At 40.1% G+C, this 22076-nt stretch overlaps 3 protein-coding genes across 4 annotated transcripts in view; 1 reads left to right on the top strand and 2 right to left on the bottom strand.

Annotated features, from left to right (window-relative positions):
- Positions 1 to 5431, bottom strand: part of per1b (period circadian clock 1b) — a 29846-nt gene extending 24415 nt beyond the window's left edge. Inside the window, exon 1 of the mRNA XM_058394299.1 lies at positions 5199 to 5431. The gene's annotated coding sequence lies outside the window, so the exon portion shown is untranslated. The remainder of the gene's footprint in view (positions 1 to 5198) is intronic.
- Positions 5432 to 6466: 1035 nt separating this feature from the next.
- Positions 6467 to 13279, bottom strand: dthd1 (death domain containing 1). Its single transcript, XM_058395165.1, has 10 exons — positions 13087 to 13279; positions 12363 to 12969; positions 10512 to 10833; positions 10220 to 10399; positions 9232 to 9479; positions 8888 to 9046; positions 8497 to 8786; positions 7279 to 7517; positions 6983 to 7040; positions 6467 to 6913 (listed from the first exon to the last, which is right to left on the bottom strand). Exons 1-10 carry the CDS (start codon positions 13154 to 13156, stop codon positions 6549 to 6551), a joined length of 2538 nt encoding a protein of 845 aa, XP_058251148.1. The 5' UTR covers positions 13157 to 13279; the 3' UTR covers positions 6467 to 6548.
- Positions 13280 to 17647: 4368 nt separating this feature from the next.
- The window catches only part of arap2 (ArfGAP with RhoGAP domain, ankyrin repeat and PH domain 2), an 85125-nt gene continuing 80696 nt past the window's right edge, over positions 17648 to 22076 (top strand). For both annotated transcript variants that reach the window (XM_058395077.1, XM_058395076.1), the window contains exon 1: positions 17648 to 17977. The gene's annotated coding sequence lies outside the window, so the exon portion shown is untranslated. The remainder of the gene's footprint in view (positions 17978 to 22076) is intronic.

The following is a 22076-nucleotide window of genomic DNA, read 5'->3' as shown; positions in this document are numbered from 1 at the left end:
AGAACAAAATACACGAATTATATACGAATACTTCTGCTGTGTGTATTTTTTATTGACCTGTTGCCTGAATTACTCATTTTTAGCCATTCATGACCATGTTTCTCTCTCTCTCTCTCTCTCTCTCTCTCTCTCTCTCTCTCTCTCTCACACACACACATACACACATTAAATGAATATTAAAATATTTTAAGAGCTTTACCTTTAAGTATATTTAACTCCAATAAACAGTAGGCTATAAGACTAAGAGGCACTAAAAGTTATTTGAGGGCTATTAAATGGACTTGTGTCCAGCTCTTTGGAAATCTTTTGAAACTCACTGCTAAGATTGATACCCAAACTAGAGATTGAAACTAAAAGTCCGGATGATTTTTTTCTTAATCTTTAACCGGGTTGAGTGAGTCAGTGTTTATTATAGCCTCAGTTTTCTATATTAGGCAGACAGGAATGGGTTTCTGTTGTAGCTCAGCCACCTCAAGGTTCAATGTTTTATGCATGATGAGATGCTTTTCTGCTCACCACACTCGTAAAGAGTCATTATATGAGTTGTTATATCCTTCCCGACAGCTTGAACCAATCTGGTCATTTTCCTCTGACCCCTTTCAAGGCGTTTCCACACCATTCACTAGAGACTGTTGTGTGTGAAAATCCCAGGAGGTCAGCAGTTTATGAAATACTCAAACCGCCCATCTGGCAACAACAACCATGCCATGGTTGACACAGAGATCACATTTTCCCCATCGTGAACATGAAACTCTTGACCTGCATCTGCATGATTTTATGCATTGCACAGCTGTCACATGATCGGCTTAGATAATTGCATGAACGTGAACAATGAGTATAGCGCTATAATCACATAAAAGTATAACTACAATTTAATAACTGTCTAATTATACACCCTCTTATTTTTCCATGAAGCTGCCACTAGTGAACATTTTTCTGACCCCAATAGAAATAAGAAATAAGAAACTAGAAATAATTATTTGCAATAATAAAATACAAATGAACCAATCACTGGCATCCAAAATCTGCCTGTGTCTTTGTTTCTCTTCTTCTGATGTGGTCTGAGATATAGCACTCTAAACCAGCAAACAATTTAGTTTTTCTTTGGAAACCAACTGGTGATTCTATAGGGAATTCTCAAGCCTCTCAGATATGGGACAAGTAGCTACACACACTGAACATATGAACATGTATTTCATTTTCACTTATCATCAGGCAGAAGCTAGAGGCAGACTTGTATCTAAATACATACAACAAGAGACAAGAGAGATCATTCACACTGTGCCTTCCACAGGAAACTGCCGAGGAACAAAATAATGCGAAAGAAGATAAGAAGCAGGAAACAAAAGAAATGGATAGGATGAGGGAGAATATCAAGCTTAAAAAAAGATCATGTGCACCAAAAATGACTATATGAATAGAAATGAATATAAAGAGTTAAACAGTGAGGTATTCAACAAATTCTGTTAGACTTATGAGTCAGAATGCATCAAAGTGCTCATGAAGCGCTCACAATTGGTGTTTTACGGCTTCTTGTATGAGTTTCTTGGCATTTTGGACACAACTAAGCCAGTATGTCAATATTCTCATTTTATTATTTACAGAAAAACAATTTTGTGTGTGTGTGTGGTTTTTATATATGTATACCTGTGCCCATGCCCCCCTAAAACCACCCTGATCTCATCTCAAACATACAACCTCACTCGATGCGATCACAGGTTGCACTGAAACTTACTGTAGCGGAGAAGGAAGATTGCTGTGTGCAATTTGCAAAAGGTCCAGGGTCCAGTACCAATCCAAAGCACAAAGAAATCCCACACATTTGAATGCAAGCTCTCTGTAAACTATTTTCTGTTTTATTTAGTAGACAGTGTTGAGCTTGGTGGGAGTTACTGGGTATCTCAAACACTACTGGCTGTAGTGCAGGTCAGCCAAGCCCTTTGACCCACCAAAAATGGCAATATCTGAAATCAATTTAAAGCCAGTTTATTGGTAATTGAAGGATATAGGAATAGAAACTAGTCATGTCCATCCAGTAAGTAAATCATTTACAGTAGATATAAAAAGTATAAAAGCTCTAACTTCTAGTAAATGGTTTGCACCAGGTTTGTGACAAGGATCTTCTGATTACACAATGATCCCTTATTTGACACCATAGATACCTGGATGCATCTATAGCAGTTCTTACTTCCACACATGCAACTCATTTTGTATATTCAGGTTAGAGACTCTTAGTTTCAATAGAGGCAGGTGGTAGCAGATGGTGAGGTGAAAATGGCTTATTTTGCTTTTGTGGTTCAGAAGTTATTCTTCTGGACTTTTACACTTGTGGCTTTTTTCACCTCTATACACTCACATAACCCATGGTACACAATGCCAATAGATTCAGTGCAAACATGGATTGCTTACAGTGCAAGCACTTCTTCTATTGACTATTGGTTACTAAATGTATGAACTTGTAACATGTTGATGATGCAACTGTAGCTACCTAAATGCTATAATGTACTTACCTAAATACCTTAAAGCTTTAGTAACTATAATGACCTATGCTATGTGCACAAAATCTGCACAAATTTAAAACCATCCCACATTTTACCAAATATTAGTACTGTCATGTTTTTGGGAGCTGAGAGGAAAAATAAGAGAACCCAGAGAAGAAACCACACATAGGGAGATTATATATTCTTCAAAGTATTGATTACAAATAATACTTTTTGTACGTTACTTTATATTTTTTTTATACAGAGCCATACATTTGTTCTTGGTGTACTATATATTTCATTTTGAGAATATATCCTACATATTGCATAACTGATTATTTCTCTTGTATGTTTTCTTTCCCTATTTCCCATCTAATCCAATTTCCCTTCCAGTGCACTTTCTGAACTAGAAAACCCAGAGGAAATCACTGGCTTAAATGGAGTTAAGAATATCCTTAGGCAATGGTGAATATCTTGGATAGTCCTGGATAGAGAGAGATAGGTGTTTGTTTTAGTACTGCTTATGTGTAAAAATAACATGTATTAAGGGGATCCAAACATGAAGAAGCTCCCTCTGATGTACTCAATCTGAATCAAGGCAAAGCCCATACGCTGGTATGTGCATACCACGGGTTTGCTGACGTCTTAAAAGTCAATGAGCTCCAGCTAAAGCGGTTCCTCATGAGGTCAGCATCTGCTTGGCATTTGAGTTTTCCTAATGACTTGCACCTTTACATTGGCATGATGTCTACAACAGTTAATGAAACATGGTAAACACTTCTGAATGCACAGCCATGTCTAACACACTCCTATATCAGTCAACTTCCTTTTTGTTTTCCAAATCCTTCATATCTAACTGTCTGCTCCAATGTCCATGAAGGCCATTTGTGCTGTGTTACCTTAGTCCTGATGCACACATCTAATATTCACTATACAATCAAATATAGCAATTAATCAAGTAAAGGCTGGTAATAGTGGTGAAAATAAAGTTATTAAAAAACTAACAGGATAAGGTAATCTATATGAATGTAATTGATAAACTTTGTGAATGGTGGTGATGTAATGGTGGCGATGTAATGATGGTGATGTGTTACTGTTTACAGCCAACACATAGCAACAAATTGACACACGTTAGCAGCAGGTTTTTCCTGAAAAATTTAGCTGTCTCTTGTAAATGCTGCATTTGTGCCAAGGTTGCAGCTAATAATTACTGATCTCAAGCTGGTAAAAAACACAGAAAATGCCTTGCCAACTTAAAACGCCAACTAGTCAACTTGGACTAGTCTTTTCAACTACCGGTTTCTTGCCTGTTAACAAGCGTGACACGAAATCGACATGGTGGCACACACTCTGACGTGTAAAATCCTCCATCTTGGTGTTAAATGTGTTTACAGCAGTATTGGCTTCCAATAAACTAATGACGGTATTTAGTTAAAGTTATAAAAGTAATTGCTGTTCAGAGAAGGAAACCAGAAGTGATGTCATGGTAGCTGGTTAGCTTCTTGCTAAGTTGCTAACACTACTCGTTATTGCTGTACTGCAATTTCAGTGCAAAATGTTTGAAGTCACTATTGATAGTTGAACAGAATCAATAGCCAGTCAGGGCTATAATCATAACTGTGCGGTTAAAATAGATTTTTATGATCGTCATATGCAAAAGACACATTTTTTGCAGTATCGTCCATGTTTTTTTTCCCACTGCACCTGTTGAATTTTCAGAGGGAGGAAATCACAAGTCAGGTTATTACTAGTTGTTTTGGCATTACAAGCAAATTACCACTTAAAAGCCATAACAATTGCATTATGTGGAAGTAAAATGCCTCATTTGTTCTCACACTTCTCTGTCAAATGGTGCCCTGCCTCATATTTGCCTGTATCCTGTATCTTTGATCTGTGAGGCATTTCAAGGCCTTACATGCTAAACCTGAGGGACTGAATGAATAATACATAATCCAGCGTCAGTCTTATATTTCACAGCTGTAAGTTTCACACAATCATATCTTAAACGAAACAACATCTCTATCTTAAATTGGGCAATTTAACAGATGGCAACATTTCTAAACATTACATACAGATGCTTTAAACAATCAGCAAACTTAAAGTAACCTCCCAGGCTACTTCTTCTCAGAGAAAATGTTTCTGGTTGTAGAATAAAGTCAAGAAACTTGTCATCTGACAGTTATTTGCACATAACAACACATGCACATGTATGAGCTAATTAAATAAAACAGCTGTTGTCATGTTTACCAGTTATAGGATTTGCACTGAAATGGGATGGGTTTAGAGTAAATGTGCACGGGCTGTTAGTGATGATGTGCTGCAGGTGCAGTTGGCACGAGCTAGAGGCATTCCGCTGCTCTAAGCGCTTTCAGCAGGGCTGGCTGGTGAGGAGGAGGAAGAGGAGGAGGAGGAGGAGGATCTGTGTTCATGTTTTGACTGCGATCTGCTTTACTAAGCATTCTAACAAACTAGCTTTATGTGACATTAATATGTCCATATATCATCACCTAAATTAGTAACATTAGACTTTAATCGTCATCCCAGACAAGCATCAATCAGTGCCACTCATATACATGTACATAAACACGAACACGTCTCGAGCTCCAGTACAATAACAAATACATCGAATGCAACTTAAATCGTTGCATCATGATCAGCACTAGATATCATGATCAGCACTAGATATCATGATCGCGATATTAAAATGACTGGCCTCACCTCTCCAGCTTTGCAGTGTTGACTCCAGGACAAAAAGATCGTTCTCATATCATCCCCCGTCTTCTGTTTCCAGCGAATATTATAAAGTCAGTGCTATTCGATTTCCACCCTGTACTTGATTTAAGTTATTTTTCACGCTGCTTCAAGGTCGAGGCTGGGCGCTTATTGTGTGGCACACTTTTCGCTTCCCTGTGCCACACCAGACACGCAGTAGTACACGTTCCTGAGCGTCCCACTGCAAGCTGATCGAATACGCGATTCCTATTGGCTGCCTCCGCTCCCAGATCCAGCCTATTCACTCCTAGTTTGGCACTGATTGGCTGCAGGAGGAGGAGCTTGGCGCACGGGGCCCAGCTGTCACGTTGCAGCATGCCTGCTCCAAAGCAGACGTAACGGGCGCGATGTTTGAGGCTGACTTGTAACCGATGTCACCCTAATATACGCGCGTTACTGAAGAAATACGCTTAAATACTGAGTCATAAAACGGCAATTACACGTTTCCTGATACCCTAACGTATTGTTTATCATCAGTGCTTTCTGTCTGAAACAGGAAAAAAAAAAAAACATTTTAAAAGTAGAATGTCGTTTACATATGATGTTAACAGTATGTATGTCGGTAAACGGCAGATAATAGTCATGCTATTTAAACTGATATGAATACTAAATAATGTATTCGGCTTTTGCATAACTAATAAAATGCACACATTCCGTTAACTTAAGTGCAAACGTCTTTTTTTTGGCTTTTCGCAGCTTTTTGCTACTCCTGGTTGACTTTTAAGGCTCTGCTCTCGAAGTATTACGGTACGTTTTCAGTCGCCTGTGCAGCCACAGGTCCTCGTGCCTCAGTGGCACGTAGGTGGTGACGTCACCGACTCGGGCTAAGCTCACTCAAGTCACGCGGACGGCGGAGTGCTGAGATGCGCACGCGCACTAGCGAACTCGGTGAACCAACCTTCTAAACAGTCCATGCAGTTTATGTTCAACTGTAGCATATTTAACGTAGGTCTTATAACTATACAGTTTATGGGTTTATTACAGTGAGACAAAAATAACCAATTCATTTGATAGTAAATAGTAAGCTCTTGTCTGAGAGTTTGAAAATATATACTGTATTATTTAACGTTACAACACTGCCATCTGCTGGTCTAGTCGTGCAATTTCATGTTTTGATAATGGACGTAGGTCTGTTGAAATGTGTTATGAAATTTGATCAGTGGTTTTATTTTCAAGTATCCTGTTTACAAACATCTATTTATGTCATGCTCATTTACTCTCCAATTGAGAATCAACAGAATAAACGTAATCTTTCAGATGTACAGCTCATATCTAAACATAATTACTCTTTATATTTTATGTCTCCCCCTTGATCACATGTAACAGAGGGCCATGAACTGTTACAGGTCTTTGTGTTTCTGCACCACTCCTCTCACCCGTGTCTACAGCCGGAGCTTTTTTCAGCAGCTCTGCAGCCAGCTCTGGCCTGCCAATACGAGTCAGACAGTGAGCAAGCAATGGACGTTTTGGTGTAAGGGAAGGCAGTGCTTGTTTCCATGTGGTCAGGATGTGGAAAATCTGCAGCGCGAGGCTGTTTGGAGCTCGGAGTCGGGCCAGCTGGACCGACGAGCGGCGCAGGCGAAGGCACATGACCAGCATGGATGCATCTTCTTCGGACAGCTCGCTACAGAGCCAGGCTAGCAGTTCATCACAGAGTGACTCTGACAGGAGAAGATGATAAGTGTGAATAAAAATTCATAGAGAGGGTGGATTTGAATATTTCTACTTACCTGCCTGATCTTGCCGCGAGAATTTTACACTGATTGGCCGAGATAAAGTTTTCACATTCTGGAAAACAAGACAATAACAAATCCTTGTTATAACATGTTCCACTGGATCTCTTTGCGAAATTGTCTTGGTGTGTTATAATTAGGTCAAGGAAAGTGATAGAAGTAGCACACCAGATTAGAATGAAATAAATCACAAGAGATTTGGATATGGCTTAATGAAAGCAAAATTATTTGGACTTTATATGTACTAAGCACTGCAATTGTATCTGATCCTAAGCTCATTTGTATTATTTCACCTTTGGAAGGGTGAGTGTCAGCTTACAGACCGGTTGTCCTAAGCAATAATCTTCTGCTATAACTGCTCTGTCATCTTTCCATACCAGCTGATCTTTTGGGATCTGGAAAAGTAGAGCCATGCCTTTGTAATAAGGCGAGCTGTAGTTTCCAAACGGGTCTAGTTCCTTCAGCTGCATGCAGAGCCAGTTCCTCCTCTGATTGTGAAATGCGAGCGTGTGAGGCTCTGTGCACTGGTCACCTGCACAAACATGTACATACTCACACAAATCCAAGCAAGAACCTAAACTGTACTGTATATGAACTTCACACTATTGCTCCACTACCTTCAGGAACTATATTACATAAAAGCTAGCAGGAAACAACTTGTTTCACTGACGTTCCACAACAATAAACATAACTATACACCCACTGAGCAATTTATTAGGAACACCTGTGTTGTGTGATGTCTTGTGCATTCTGGGATGCTTTTCTGTCCACCACAGTTGTAAAGAGTGCTTGTTTGAGTTACTATAGACTTCCTGTTCACTCATACCAGTCTAGTCATTCTCCCCTGATCTCTCTCATTTCAGCCTGCAGACTCTCAGCACACAGGATGGTCTTTGTTTTTCACATCATTCTGTGTAAACTCCAGAGACTATTGTATATGAAAATTCAAGCCATCAGTTTCTGAAACACTCAATCCAGCCGATCATGCCATGGTCACATAGATCAGACTTTTTCCACATTCTGATGTGAACATTAACTGAAGCTCTTGACCTGTCTCTGAATGATTTTTGCATTAGGCAGCTGCCAGATATATGGCTTATTAGATAACTGCATGAATGTTCAGGTGTACAGGTATTCCTGTTAAAGTGGACAGTGAGTATGTGGATAAGAAGCATGCTGTGTCTTTAACAAATAAAAAAAAATATACAAAAAAAAACAGTTGGCAAATTCTTGTGGTATAAAAGAAATAAAACACTTTGGGGTGTGCTGTTATTGGAAACGAATCAACATTGGGGTGGTAACGGCACTACACTTTCATGTCAGCCTGCATCATAATGACGCTGCTGATTATTTATCTAGAACAGAGCTCTGTGTCGTATTTCAGTTCCTACTTATTATTCATTATCTGTGAAAGTAGTGGCTCCATTCAGTAGGGGAAAGCTGATTGATGATATGAAATGTGAGCACAGTCTGCATTCGCTCCTACAGATCAAGCGTGACTCTTCAGTTACCTGTGCTGGTAATGTTGCCACTGAATTTTACCAACAGCTGCTCTCCCTCCCTCATCAGTGTCTCAGAAGATTGCTCTGGGGATCCACAGTAAGCCTGGGCATGGAGCTCAGCCAGTCCCCAGCTCAGATCTCTACTGGGTAGAACAGCCAGAACCACACTGCTGGGGTCTTTCTGTTTTTTGTGGATGACTATTGATACTCTATAGGTCCTCACTGACTCTTGCAGCTCCTCAGCAAAGAGCACCAAGCAAGAAGGTCTTACAGAAGACAGCAGATGAAGGACTATCATCCTAGAGAAAAGGAACAGATTCCATCAGCACAAATATAAACCGGAAACAGAGAATCTCTCAATGAAGCATAAATATATTTTCCCAAAGTATTGAACAGGTACCGCTCATAGTTCTCTGGGACCTCAAAGGAAACAAGGTCACTTTGCAAATTCCTCACAGTGATTTTATCCAGAACATTCCAGTGCTCATCTCTCCAGCCCAGGACCACCAGCTGCTCTTTAGTCAGCTTTTGGGATGCCTTCACTGGAGCACTTAAAACCCTTATTTGAGAAGAAAGTATACATAAATACAGAACTGATAAGTATAAATAATATTCATGAAAAAATTCCTTAGGCTACAATTAGCTAAGAAAATCCGCTATGCTTCAGTTTCCACTTTCCTATTCCACTTTATCTTATGTAAAGTAAAATATTGCTTTGCAGCCATACAATGGAACAGGCACTACCTGACCCGATGGGACGAGGTGGTGTCAGGAATAAGAGCTGTGCTATCGGAGTAAGTGCAGGTCTTCTCCTCTCCTGTCTTCATCGTTTTAGGTTTAGGAGGACAAGGTAGTGTTAGGGTCAAAGGTCGAAGAGGGCTTACAGTTAAAGGGTGATTTAGGTAGAGTAGAGGGCTAGTGGTGAGGATGGAGTGGCAGGAATCATTTCTGCACTTTAATGAAGACAAGAGCATAGCATCCACAGGCTGCACCTGAGGAGTAAAATGGATTAAAAAAAATGTTTTTTTAGTGGCAATAAACAGCAGATGATGTCAGGCTGCACAAACCAGCGCAAAGCCAATAGGCTGCTATATGAGTATTCCCAACCCGTGCTGTACGATGAACATTTGTCTATGGACAGAATGTAATAAAATGCTTAAAATTTAAATGCCATGGGTATTTCACTGCTTTACATAATACAAGAACAACTGTAGAGCTTTTCTTTAGTGTGGTTTAAGCCATGTTAGCCAGTAACTGGTAATGTACTTCTTTTGTTTGGTCAGTGGTAGACTATTACTTTGGTAATGGATGTAGATCTATGGAAATGTGTTTTGATATTTGATCAATGCTTTTATTTTCTCTCCAAACATTAGCTAGCTACATTAGTTCTAGCATAATCTATTTGTTTCAATTCTGCTAAGCAAGTAAGCCTGGGGAAAAGCCAGTTAAGCAACTTCGAAATAAGAGACTAATGTTTCTGGACAGTACATTTGTATCTTATAAATTTCGGAAACGTATTGTCTGGAGAAAATGAAAAATAATTGAAGACCTACTACTAATAGTTAATAAATGTAATGAATTAGGTAATTAATGACCCCTCTATTGACTATCTAAGTTTCTAATATGTATAGCATGCATTAATCTATGAGTATCTCTATGAATGACTAAAAATCTATGATTAAATTAAAAATGTAAATGTTCTGAAAAACAATTAGCCCAGTATTGAGAGTACCATTGCTTGGGCAACCACTGGTGTGCTGAAAGATCCAGCTGGATAGTCTAGGCATATCCTGGAGTCCACACTCAGTTTGAGACACAGACCTCTCTTTGGGATTGTGAAAGTCTCCCTCTTCAAACGGGATAAGACTGCAAATACACCAAGAGTGTACACCCTCACCACTGCAAATGTACCCTGAGAGAAAACATAGACGTTATGTTATAAACACAAAACAAATCCACTGATACAAATCAATTCTGATGACATGATTTTAATGAACTGAAAAGTGTATTTTGTTATCATAGACCCTGTGGCCTCCATAGGTGCCCTCGGTGGCTGTCGGAGTGACATAACTAATCCTCTGTTGTTGGTCCACCACTTTCACCACAGCCTCATGGTAATTCAGGAGGTAACAAGCCTGGAAAGGAACAGCTACAGTAATCGGGACGATACACTTCATGTTGCTGATGTTTTCAAGTCTGAGCACGCTGCTGACCAGCTCCTCTGACCCGGATACCATAAGGGAGCTGAGGCTGTCCACTGCCTTACATGTGATGACCTTTGTGACTTCCAGCGGTGCAGTTATATAGCACAGGATTTTGGAGGAAGATCTTGCTGAATCTGTCAAACTGTGAGAAATAAGGGTTTGGATTTATTTCAGAAAATGGTGCATGTGCAATAGTCTTATCTGCCAAGAAAATATAAAAACATGATTGAATGAAATGAATGAAAAAGTCTGCTTGCATGTTCCGTGTAAAGTTGTTTGGAACAGGTTGATTTACTGTCATTATAGGAGACATTTTATTAGATTCATTCCTCTATAGGTGCACTTTGTAGGATACTGACTACAGTTGTGTCTGAATTAACACATGGGTTAGTTGGGCCAAGGACCTGAGGACCAAGGACCTGAACTCACAAGGGGTCCATTATTTAGCTGCGGAAGGTTGCAGGTTTAAAATTAATATGAAACAATTAGTGAAATTGCCCGAGTGGAAGGCACAGGTGGTGTAATGTGTAGCATTGCTGCCTCACAGTTCCAAAATCCTTAGTTCGATCCTGATCCTGGGCTACTGTCTGTGTGAAGCCTCAGATGTTTGCAGAGTGTAGACATTTAAATGTTCTGGAAAGATTAACCCAGTACTATGAGAGTGCCATTTGCTTGGGCAACCACTGGTGTGCTAAAAGATCCAGGTGGATAGTCTAGGCATATCCTGGAGTCCACACTCAGTCTGAGACAGAGACCTCCATTTAGGATTGGGAGTGAAAGTCCCCCTCTACAAAAAGAATAAGACCGCTTCCCTCTAAGTTCTCTAAGTTTTCTCCCACCCAGCTCCCAAAAAACACCAGTTCTAAATTGCCTGAATGTGTGTACACATGTTGCCCAGTTTTGGACTGGTATTCCATCTGGGAAACGTCACACACTCTCACTTTGTGCCCAGTGTTTCCATAATAGAATTTACCACAACTGATCAGTATGAAGAAGTTACTGAAAATAAATAAATAAATGAAATTGCCTGATGATTTTATGTACACAGACATTTTAGATGCTTTTACAAACTTGGAGTAATGCTGCTTTTAGCTGCTCGATGGAAGACCAAAAAGTGGGCTAATAACTTCACTCCTAAGAAACACTCACCCTGCTTTTTCTTAGTTTTATTAAAAACAAATATACAGACTATATTTATTTAGACTTCACCATTAATCTTTCCTATAGTATGAGAAAATACTTATTTCTGTCTGTATTTTATGAGACACTTAAACATCTCTGAATAAAAGCTTATTGAAAAAAGTCATCTTTAAACATTTATAGTCAAGACTTTTACTGCTGGGAAAGTGATTTGTATGTCACATCTCATAAAGTTTATCCAGAATTCCAGGTTTCTCATGCTACTGGGTGTTCAAATACGACTAGTCTGCATGTGACTATTGTTGCTGTGCCAGTAAGCTTGTTCAGTATGAGATCATATTTGTATTTAATGCACTGACATTGTTCTTACAATGATTTGTAGCCTAGAATTTGAGACTAGTTACAGACAGGTACAGCCAATGCAGACATATCTGAATTTGATAAAATTACAGAAAATCTAAACATAAAAATCTCTCAAACATTTGGTCATCTTGTACAGATGTGCAAGGAAAACACTAAAAGATACCTTACCCTACTGTAATACAGCTGTGTGTCCAGCTTATATGTTCATCCATAACCTCAATACTGATCTTCTCTGCCTTCTTGTCTCTTTCATCCACTTCTACAGGTTCTTCCTTCACATCTTCATCATCCTCTCCAAAAGGACAGTGGCCATCAATTCTTGGGCTCTTCAGCTCTTCACACAGAATGTTGTCCTCTTCTCGTCTTGCAAGATCAATTGGGCTTTCATTAAACAGTTCATGGTGGCTAATCTTTCTCTCAGACGCAGCATGGGTCTGTGCTTGGTTGCTTAGAAGGACACATTTCGGGATGTCTAAAAGACGTGAGACTTTTGAGTTGTATTCTGGGTCAGTATTTTGAGGGCTACATGGCTCTTTTGAAAGGATCTGTGGAAGGACTAGCCTGTCCTTTGAATGAATAATGAGATCACGACTCATGAGATCGTCGCTTGCTGTCTCAGCTTCTGTACTTGCTCCAGAGATGACGGTGATCGCGCTGTCAACTTTACTTGTGACTGAAAACAGCGTCTTCTCAATGCTGTGCACGTCTCCCAAAACACTTAGAATGAGATCGTTGATATAGAAAAGTTTGTGAAAATTACATTCTCGGGAGGCTCCTGCAGGGAAATCGATCACAAAAATCTTTTATCTTGCCATGCCACTGAGTACAAATAAACAAAATAAAAGCATATGCGAAATGCCAAGAATGACTTGTTCTCACCAGCACAACTTACCCAGTTGTTTTGCTTGAGCCTCTCTCTTTGGGACAATGTGCCCATGATTTGCGTGCCTGTCTCGCTCCATGAGTGTGTGTACTGTTGAATGTAGTGCTTCTCTCAAGCAGCCCACTCTGTGTGTGTGTAGCACACTCCACTCCTTAAAAAGATGGAGAACTTTCCTGAGGGCCCTTGCTGAATCTCCATGCCCGTGAGGATGCCCAGAAGCTTCTGTAAACTCTGATCCAGGTGCCTCTGTGCTGCTGGTTCTCTCTGAGTGTAATAGTTCTTGTAGTCTTTGGATTGTAGCTTGGAGCACGTTCAGAATTTTGTCCTCAGGACATGATCCAAAATGAAGATTTGCCCCCAGCATTGTGGATCAGACAACTGGTTCCTGTCAAAGACTATTTTCAGAAGACCATTGCCCACAGAAATACCACTGACTGCCTGCAATTCCGTTTTCACCTTTCCCTTTTCTGTCTTTGTCTTTCCTTTCAGATCTGGCAGTATTTACAGGTTTGGTGTAGTAAAAACGGGTGGCCATGGCAATAAGAGGGTGTGCCTGAAGACAAAGCGGGCCCTTAGCAACGGAGGACCCTAAAAAAGAATAATGTGTGTGTCTAAGAATGGCCTCTGCTCTGACAGGCTGCACATTAGAGTCCTTTTTAGCCTACATCAAACATTCACTCCTTGTTCTCTCACTCTGTTTCTGTCGCTTTTTTCCTGTCTGCATCAACATTTTCATATAAATACAAATGACACTATTATAAACAGGTGGGAATATACATGTATTTAAAATATAGATTGAAAAAGATATGTTTACATTAAGTTTATGCCTCTCTCTCTCTCTCTCTCTCTCTCTCGATGCTCTGTCCAAATGTACTGAACAAAATCACCCACAGCTTCTGCAGCCAGAGAGCCAATTACTTTGGGAATGAGTTACCACCAAAATCTGTAAAAGCTCAACTGCAGATAATGGGGGAAATGTGTAGCCTCACATTTCATAAGCTGAGAGCTGTTCAGTGAATATTTCATAAGCACAGAGAAAATCAGCAGGCTAACATTCCAGCATGTTATCTAAAAGCCAGAGTGCTTACAGAAAACGTGTTAGCTTATTATGCCATTTTACAGGGCCTGCCAACAGAGAAATGACAGAGAAACAGAGAGTTGACTGCCATGATTGTAGCTTTGTGATTTAATGCATGTTTACATGCCTAAATCTTTGTAGACATACACACACACTGTATGAAAATGTCAATATGATGTTAATGCTATAGTTTTGACAGTTGTATCTGAATCCTTCTCCTGAACAGTGTAATCTCACACTGGAATAATCAATAGCTTGTGGTACAAAAAACAACATTTTAAACCATCCCCTTGCCATAATATAACACTGCTATCTAAATTGTATAGCAACATGTGGCCATTATCCAAAACTAACAGCTCAGTTATAAACTGAATTTGGCTGGAAGCTGGAAGGAAAGCTTCCCCTTGTTTTATGGCACGAATATGTTTGTCTAAACTCAATCGCCAGCCTTATTTATCTTCATTTATGGATTTCTTTAGGATTGCTTTGTTTCAAGTCATTATGAAACAACCGTGATTCACAATTCTTAATCTGTAATTGCAGCAACTCTTGCCAATTATACGGTATGAAGCCTATCGGTTGAAAATTAATGAGTGTACAGAAACACAACAGCTTAGGTAGAATACTGTGAAAAGTTATGAAAGAAATTGTTCATAACCAGTTTGATAAATATAAAGGGAACAGCAAACCATCTAGGACTAATCAGATTCTGTGATGCAATAGTTTCTATTATGTCAAATCAAAGATGTCAAGGTCAAAATGCAAATAAAAGCCATAATATTTAAATTTTATCAGAGGCCGATGCTAGAGTTTTGTTGGGTTTTGTGTTTTGTCATTCATTCATTCATTCATTCATTCATTCATTTTTCATCAGTAACTATTTTCTCCTTGTCATCCTATACTGAGAACACTGGGTACAAGGCAGGATGGCAAGATAACACTGCTTCACCACTATACAACATACACCGATCAGGCATAACATTATGAGCAGTGACATGTGAAGTGAATAACACTGATTATCTCCTCATCATGGCACCTGTTAGTGGGTGGGATATACACTATATTGCCAAAAGTATTCGCTCACCCATCCAAATAATCAGAATCAGGTGTTCCAATCACTTCCATGGCCACAGGTGTATAAAATCAAGCACCTAGGCATGCAGACTGTTTTTACAAACATTTGTGAAAGAATGGGTCGCTCTCAGGAGCTCAGTGAATTCCAGCGTGGAACTGTGACAGGATGCCACCTGTGCAACAAATCCAGTCGTGAAATTTCCTCGCTCCTAAATATTCCACAGTCAACTGTCAGCTGTATTATAAGAACGTGGAAGTGTTTGGGAACGACAGCAACTCAGCCACGAAGTGGTAGGCCACGTAAACTGACGGAGCGGGGTCAGCGGATGCTGAGGCGCATAGTGCGAAGAGGTCGCCAACTTTCTGCAGAGTCAATCGCTACAGACCTCCAAACTTCATGTGGCCTTCAGATTAGCTCAAGAACAGTGCGCAGAGAGCTTCATGGAATGGGTTTCCATGGCCGAGCAGCTGCATCCAAGCCATACATCACCAAGTGCAATGCAAAGCGTCGGATGCAGTGGTGTAAAGCACGGCGCCACTGGACTCTAGAGCAGTGGAGACGCGTTCTCTGGAGTGACGAATCGCGCTTCTCCATCTGGCAATCTGATGGACGAGTCTGGGTTTGGCGGTTGCCAGGAGAACGGTACTTGTCTGACTGCATTGTGCCAAGTGTAAAGTTTGGTGGAGGGGGGATTATGGTGTGGGGTTGTTTTTCAGGAGCTGGGCTTGGCCCCTTAGTTCCAGTGAAAGGAACTCTGAATGCTTCAGCATACCAAGACATTTTGGACAATTCCATGCTCCCAACTTTGTGGGAACAGTTTGGAGCTGGCCCCTTCCTCTTCCAACATGACTGTGCACCAGTGCACAAAGCAAGGTCCATAAAGACATGGATGACAGAGTCTGGTGTGGATGAACTTGACTGGCCTGCACAGAGTCCTGACCTCAACCCGATAGAACACCTTTGGGATGAATTAGAGCGGAGACTGAGAGCCAGGCCTTCTCGTCCAACATCAGTGTGTGACCTCACAAATGCGCTTCTGGAAGAATGGTCAAAAATTCCCATAAACACACTCCTAAACCTTGTGGACAGCCTTCCCAGAAGAGTTGAAGCTGTTATAGCTGCAAAGGGTGGACCGACGTCATATTGAACCCTATGGATTAGGAATGGGATGTCACTTAAGTTCATATGTGAGTCAAGGCAGGTGAGCGAATACTTTTGGCAATATAGTGTATCAGGCAGCAAGTGAACATTTTGTCCTCAAAGTTGATGTTAGAAGCAGGAAAAATGGGCAAGTGTAAGGATTTGAGTGAGTGTGACAAGGGCCAAATTGTGATGGCTAGATGACTGGATCAGAGCATCTCCAAAACTGCAGCTGTTGTGGGGTGTTCCCGGTCTGCAGTGGTCAGTATCTATCAGAAGTGGACCAAGGAAGGAACAGTGGTGAACTGGCGACAGGGTCATGGGCGGCCAAGGCTCATTGATTCAGGTGGGGAGTGAAGGCTGGCCCGTGTGATCAGATCCAACAGACGAGCTACTGTTGCTCAAATTGCTGAAGAAGTTAATACTGGTTCTGATAGAAAGGTGTCAGAATACACAGCGCATGACAGTTTGTTGTGTATGGGGCTGCATAGCCGCAGACCAATCAGAGTGCCAATGCTGACCCCTGTGCACCACCGAAAGCGCCAACAATGGGCACATGAGCATCAGAACTGGACCACGGAGCAATGGAAGAAGGTGGTCTGGTCTGATGAATCACGTTTTCTTTTATATCACATGGATGGCTGGGTGCATGTGAATTGTTTACCAGGGGAACACATGGCACCAGGATGCACTACGGAAAGAAGTCAAGCCGGCTGAGGCAGCATCATGCTTTGGGCAATGTTCTGCTGGTAAGGTCCTGCCATCCATGTGGATGTTACTTTGACACGTACCACCTACCTAAGCATTGTTGCAGACCATGTACACCCTTTCATGGAAACGGTATTCCCTGATCCCTGTGGTCTCTTTCAGCAGGATAATGCGCCGTGTCACAAAGCAAAAATGGTTCAGGAATAAAACTAATATAATAACAAATCAAATAAATCTCCAGGTTTCTCATTGCGAGCAAATGACAACGAATCAAATACCGCCCTCATTTGGTCATCCTGTGACACTACAACAAAGGAGAAAAAAAACGAACAGAACTGAAAAAATAAAAATAAATAAAATCAAATCTGATTGCTAAAAACTTGCTAAATTTGTATTTTTGTTTGGAACTCGACAACAACTGTAAGAACAACAAATAATATATATACAGAGTTGGTCATATTATTTGTGGTCGACTCGGCTGCTAGAGCATGCCTACCCTGAGGGCTAAATCTTTAATAGCCAACACACACACACACACACACACTATTTGGAGGCCTGTGGAATGAACACGAAATAATTACACAGGCTTTACCCACAAATGGACTTATAAAGTGTAGGGTTTTTTTTCTGCTTTTTTCATGACCCGTACTTTGGACATGAGCGCGCAGAAATCCCCAGGCTCAGGTAAAGGCGCGTTTATGGGCGGTTTATAATGCGGAAAGAAGGCGGAACGGATGAAATGCTGTAGCTTCCACACTACAACACTACACTGCACCACGCCGGCATGGTTTTGTTGGTTAAAACTGAAAAAGAAAGTGGAAAGAGACGGTTATAAAAATCAAAATCCGAACCCAGTCAAGCTGTAAAGTGGATTTAGTCTGAAACTGCCTCCGTTCCAGGTGAGTAATGTAAAACTAGTGCTAAGATCTTTTCTAAACAGCTGGTAGGGAAGTTTTCTGTTCTCGCTTTAGCGCAATCCCTCTCCACTACAGCGTGTGTTCTTTCCTTTTAAACACAGACACTCCTTCAGCAAACATTTACTGCACTTCAGCTCACCTGCTGAGGGTTTTCAGTAAGAAAGGCTTTAATGCGTAAAGCTTTGGCACTGTTACATATAATGAGACGCGACACTGACTCGGACATTGACCCTCTGATGTATTATGCGCTTAATATGAAGCGACTTTTAATTGCAGATAAAGTATTGTGTGAATAGTTGGACTTTGCTCCAGGGGAGGTGCGGCTGTAAAAAACACAAATACATACACACACATACATACACACATACATACATACATACACACATACATACATACATACATACATACATACATACACAAATACACACATACATACACACATACATACATACATACACAAATACACACATACATACACACATACATACATACATACACAAATACACACATACATACACACACACACATACATACATACACAAATACACACATACATACATACACACACACATACATACATACACAAACACACACATACATACATACATACATACATACATACATACATACACACACACACACACACACACATATGCCAGGTGTGTATGAGTCACAGCACCTCCTTATTCTTCTGTTTTCCTGTGTTGGTACAATTTCCCTCATATTTACAGGAATTCATACTTAGCCTGTTAGGAAAGAGAAAACTTTATGCACAAGTCATGTTGAAATTGACCCGTTAATAGTGTACTGGACTGTACAGTTCATTGTTCCTGACTTAGTGCTTTATTTGTTTACTTACTTATTGTTTTTCATGTACACGAGCATGTCTAAACTGCACCACATGCACGTGAGACCTTTACATGTAACAGAGAGCATTTTTCTGATTGTGCATGTTTCCATAGCAACACACAGCAAATTCCTGAAGTGAGGTTCACTCACCTTCAAGTCTTAGAAAGAGTCTTGACTGATGATGCAGAGATAAAACATCATACGGATGATGCTTTCTAGTCATGGGGAATAAATAAATATGTCAATTCTTAGAAAAGCTATACCGTACTAGACATAAGTCTGTTAGGTAATAGTGAACAGTTGTTCAAAGCTGTGTTCCTTAAGCACACAATAATCAGAGGCCTGTTGTGGTGTAGTTAACATAGTGAAGCTATGCAATTGTTCTGAAACCTAAAACCGCTTCTAATGGATAGAGTCGTGGTTGGATGCAAACTAAAAAATGCAGTCCTGATGATAAATCCAAGCTGAACGGTGCGGTCCTGTGCACTTTGCATGTTAATAAGCATTGTGCTGCATCTTACTTTAGAAGTGCATACAGTGCTGAGGCACAGCGCTTTTACCAGAACGTTCCAAGCTTTCAACCGAATATGCGTAACTTCAGGGCGTGTTAAAGCATGCTCAGGATATGAACAGTGAGGAAAAAAATCCAGAGGCCATTTTCAGTAAAGGAGGATCAGTGTTGCTCTGCGCTAGTCAGCTTTTGCCTTCCATTATTCTGAATAAAGTACTGAAACGGAGCAGTGTATACACCTGGTTTATTTTTTTTTACACCATCTACAAAGTGTGATTTCCAAATTTATGGGATATTTTCCATCATTAAGTACAACAAAACTGCCTGTTTTTTAGTCTTGGCCTTCTTCAGTACCAGCAGCACACAAATACCTTATAGTTTTGTACAAAATGTCTTGAAACTGAAAACTTTATTTCTGACATCCTGCAGAGTTAACCTTAAAGCCTCTGCCAACTTACTTTTCATAATTGGCTTATTATCTGTTTCATATTTGATTCAGTATTCTTCTTATTAGTTGTTTTTTACTGGATGATTCAATTTGTGCAGGACTATATTTGGTAAAAGGAACACTGACATACCAATCAGAACTAGCCATTTAGGTCGGCTACAACGGCATCCCGCCCACAGCAACCACATCTTTTCGCATCTGAGCGTGAGCAAAACTGTGTCTAGTTAGTCTGTATAATGTTTTATATGCACTGCTTTAGCGTAGTAATGTATGCGTTTTTTAAAACGGTGAAAGGAGTGAGAATAAGAGAAGCGACTGCACAGTAATGGAAATAAAGTACAGTAAGTATACACTAAGAAAAATACACTAACTGTATTTTTGTCATTACACACACATGTGCATGTTGGAAAGTCAAGACAATTGACAGTTGATTTTCTTGTTTGCATGATAAAATTCTGGGATATTATACATCAAAATAATATTATGACCAAGTCGATTTGATCTTGCCGGCAAAACTCGTGATCCTAACCAGTTATAATATGAATCCATGACATTAAATACATATAAGTGAGAGGACATTAAACTGCTTTTGCATGATATGTGGCAATGCTCTTTGGAAACCAGCTTTAAAAAGGCGGGAATAACACAAATTTTACTTTTGTCTATAATTTCTACAAAATACCAGTGGTAGGCCGTCAGGGCCAGCAAGGACTTCTCTGCTGGCCGAAACAGCAGTGATCTGAATCACTAACTTGCATTTTAATATATTTAATGTATTTTTCCATGAATGTGTATTAAATTATTCCTGATATGATGTCTATCCTCTACATTTCAAAGCTTTTCTCTTGGTTGCGCTGCTTCCAGTAGTGTATATTTACGATAGGAGTATTTATCCAATCCTATTTCAGCTAGTAGCTGACATCATGTGTTGCCCGGCCGTAAGGCCTTGCTGCGTCCTCCGGGGATTGCAGTTTGCTGCATACGGCATCAAGAATGTCTTTTTGAGAAAAGTAACCGTAATAAAATTGACTATTCCTTGTGAGGTGTGAAATACTGTAGACTAATTTCTTTTTTACTTTGTTATTTAAAGGTTGATTTAATATCTATTGCCGTGGGGTCCAGGAGCGATTCTAGAATTTTCATTTAAGGGGAGCTCAGCCCCAAATGAGGGTATAATAGTAAAAAATAAGTAAATTAATAAACAAAATAAAGGTTTGACTAACAGGGTAGGATGGTAAACTTGTTGCAGCATTCCACTGTGTTGCACAGATGTATATAACATTTGAGTACTGAACAAGCCAAATACGAGTATTCCTGATCTCACACACACACACACACTTGTCCTCTGATCCTCGCTCTAAAACACTGCGGGCTGCGGCTTGAAGAACGCGCTGAAAGATGGGGAAGACCTGAAGTCTGCCGCCATTTTCATGTGAAATTTAAAGGGGACTGAGGCGATCCCCAATTTGTGTAGAGTTTATGGAGACTCGCAGAATTTTAGGAGAGCTGAGTAGAAAATGTCAGGGGGTCATAATGATGGTATAATGGAAGTGGATTAATTCAGGAAGGCCTAGGTGTGAAATTCACGGTCCGCCACTGCAAAAATACACCAATGCACAAACAATAAAAATGAACCAGAGCACAGTGGAAGCTCAGCTCTGTCAATCCTACGTCCTTTTTTTTAAAATTTTTTTTTTAATTTTTTTTTTTTTTAAATAGCATCTGCACTGTTCAGACACAGCTGTCAATCATTATAAGACGTGACACGCCCATGCAGTTCTAATCAGACAGAAAATGAGTATAACAGAGGGTTTTTAAAAAAACAAAAAAAACAACTAAAACCGTGTTGCCAGCCTTTACTACCATCACAGAGTCTTCATGGCTGTGATAAGTGAATGTCATAAATCATGCATTTTGAAAAGTTTATCTTAAACTGGACCTATATTTAAACAGCCTTTTTTGATTTGATATTTAAAAATGGCATTTTCATGTCAACGCTCACACTTACGAAAGAAATAAAGTTCAGGAATATTACCCAGATATATCTCTTGTATAAGGTTTTTTTTTTGTTGCTTGTTCTAATTCTCGGAAAAACATGTGCAACATTCAGGTCAATGTGATGCGTAAAGGGTTTATAGTGTTGCATGTGGGTGGAAAGTGTTCATTAGGTGCCACACATCCTAACCTGCACAACCGACTGCTACACAAGCCCTATGCGTGTAAACTGAGGCGTTATAAGGGGTGTTATACACATGCATAAGCAGAGCTGCAAA

Source organism: Hemibagrus wyckioides, linkage group LG07 (genome assembly GCF_019097595.1).
Source record: "Hemibagrus wyckioides isolate EC202008001 linkage group LG07, SWU_Hwy_1.0, whole genome shotgun sequence".
In the NCBI taxonomy this organism is placed as follows: Eukaryota; Metazoa; Chordata; class Actinopteri; order Siluriformes; family Bagridae; genus Hemibagrus; species Hemibagrus wyckioides.
This window is presented reverse-complemented; position numbering and strand designations above follow the sequence as displayed.

Coding starts and splice junctions, on each gene's coding strand:
- dthd1 (XM_058395165.1), bottom strand. CDS start 13,156: ATGGAGCGAGACAGGCACGCAAATCATGGGCACATTGTCCCAAAGAGA. Junction 8,787..8,887: donor GTCCCAGAGAACTATGAGCG/GTACCTGTTCAA, acceptor CCTTTTCTCTAG/GATGATAGTCCTTCATCTGC. Junction 7,518..8,496: donor TGGCAACATTACCAGCACAG/GTAACTGAAGAG, acceptor ATGTTTGTGCAG/GTGACCAGTGCACAGAGCCT.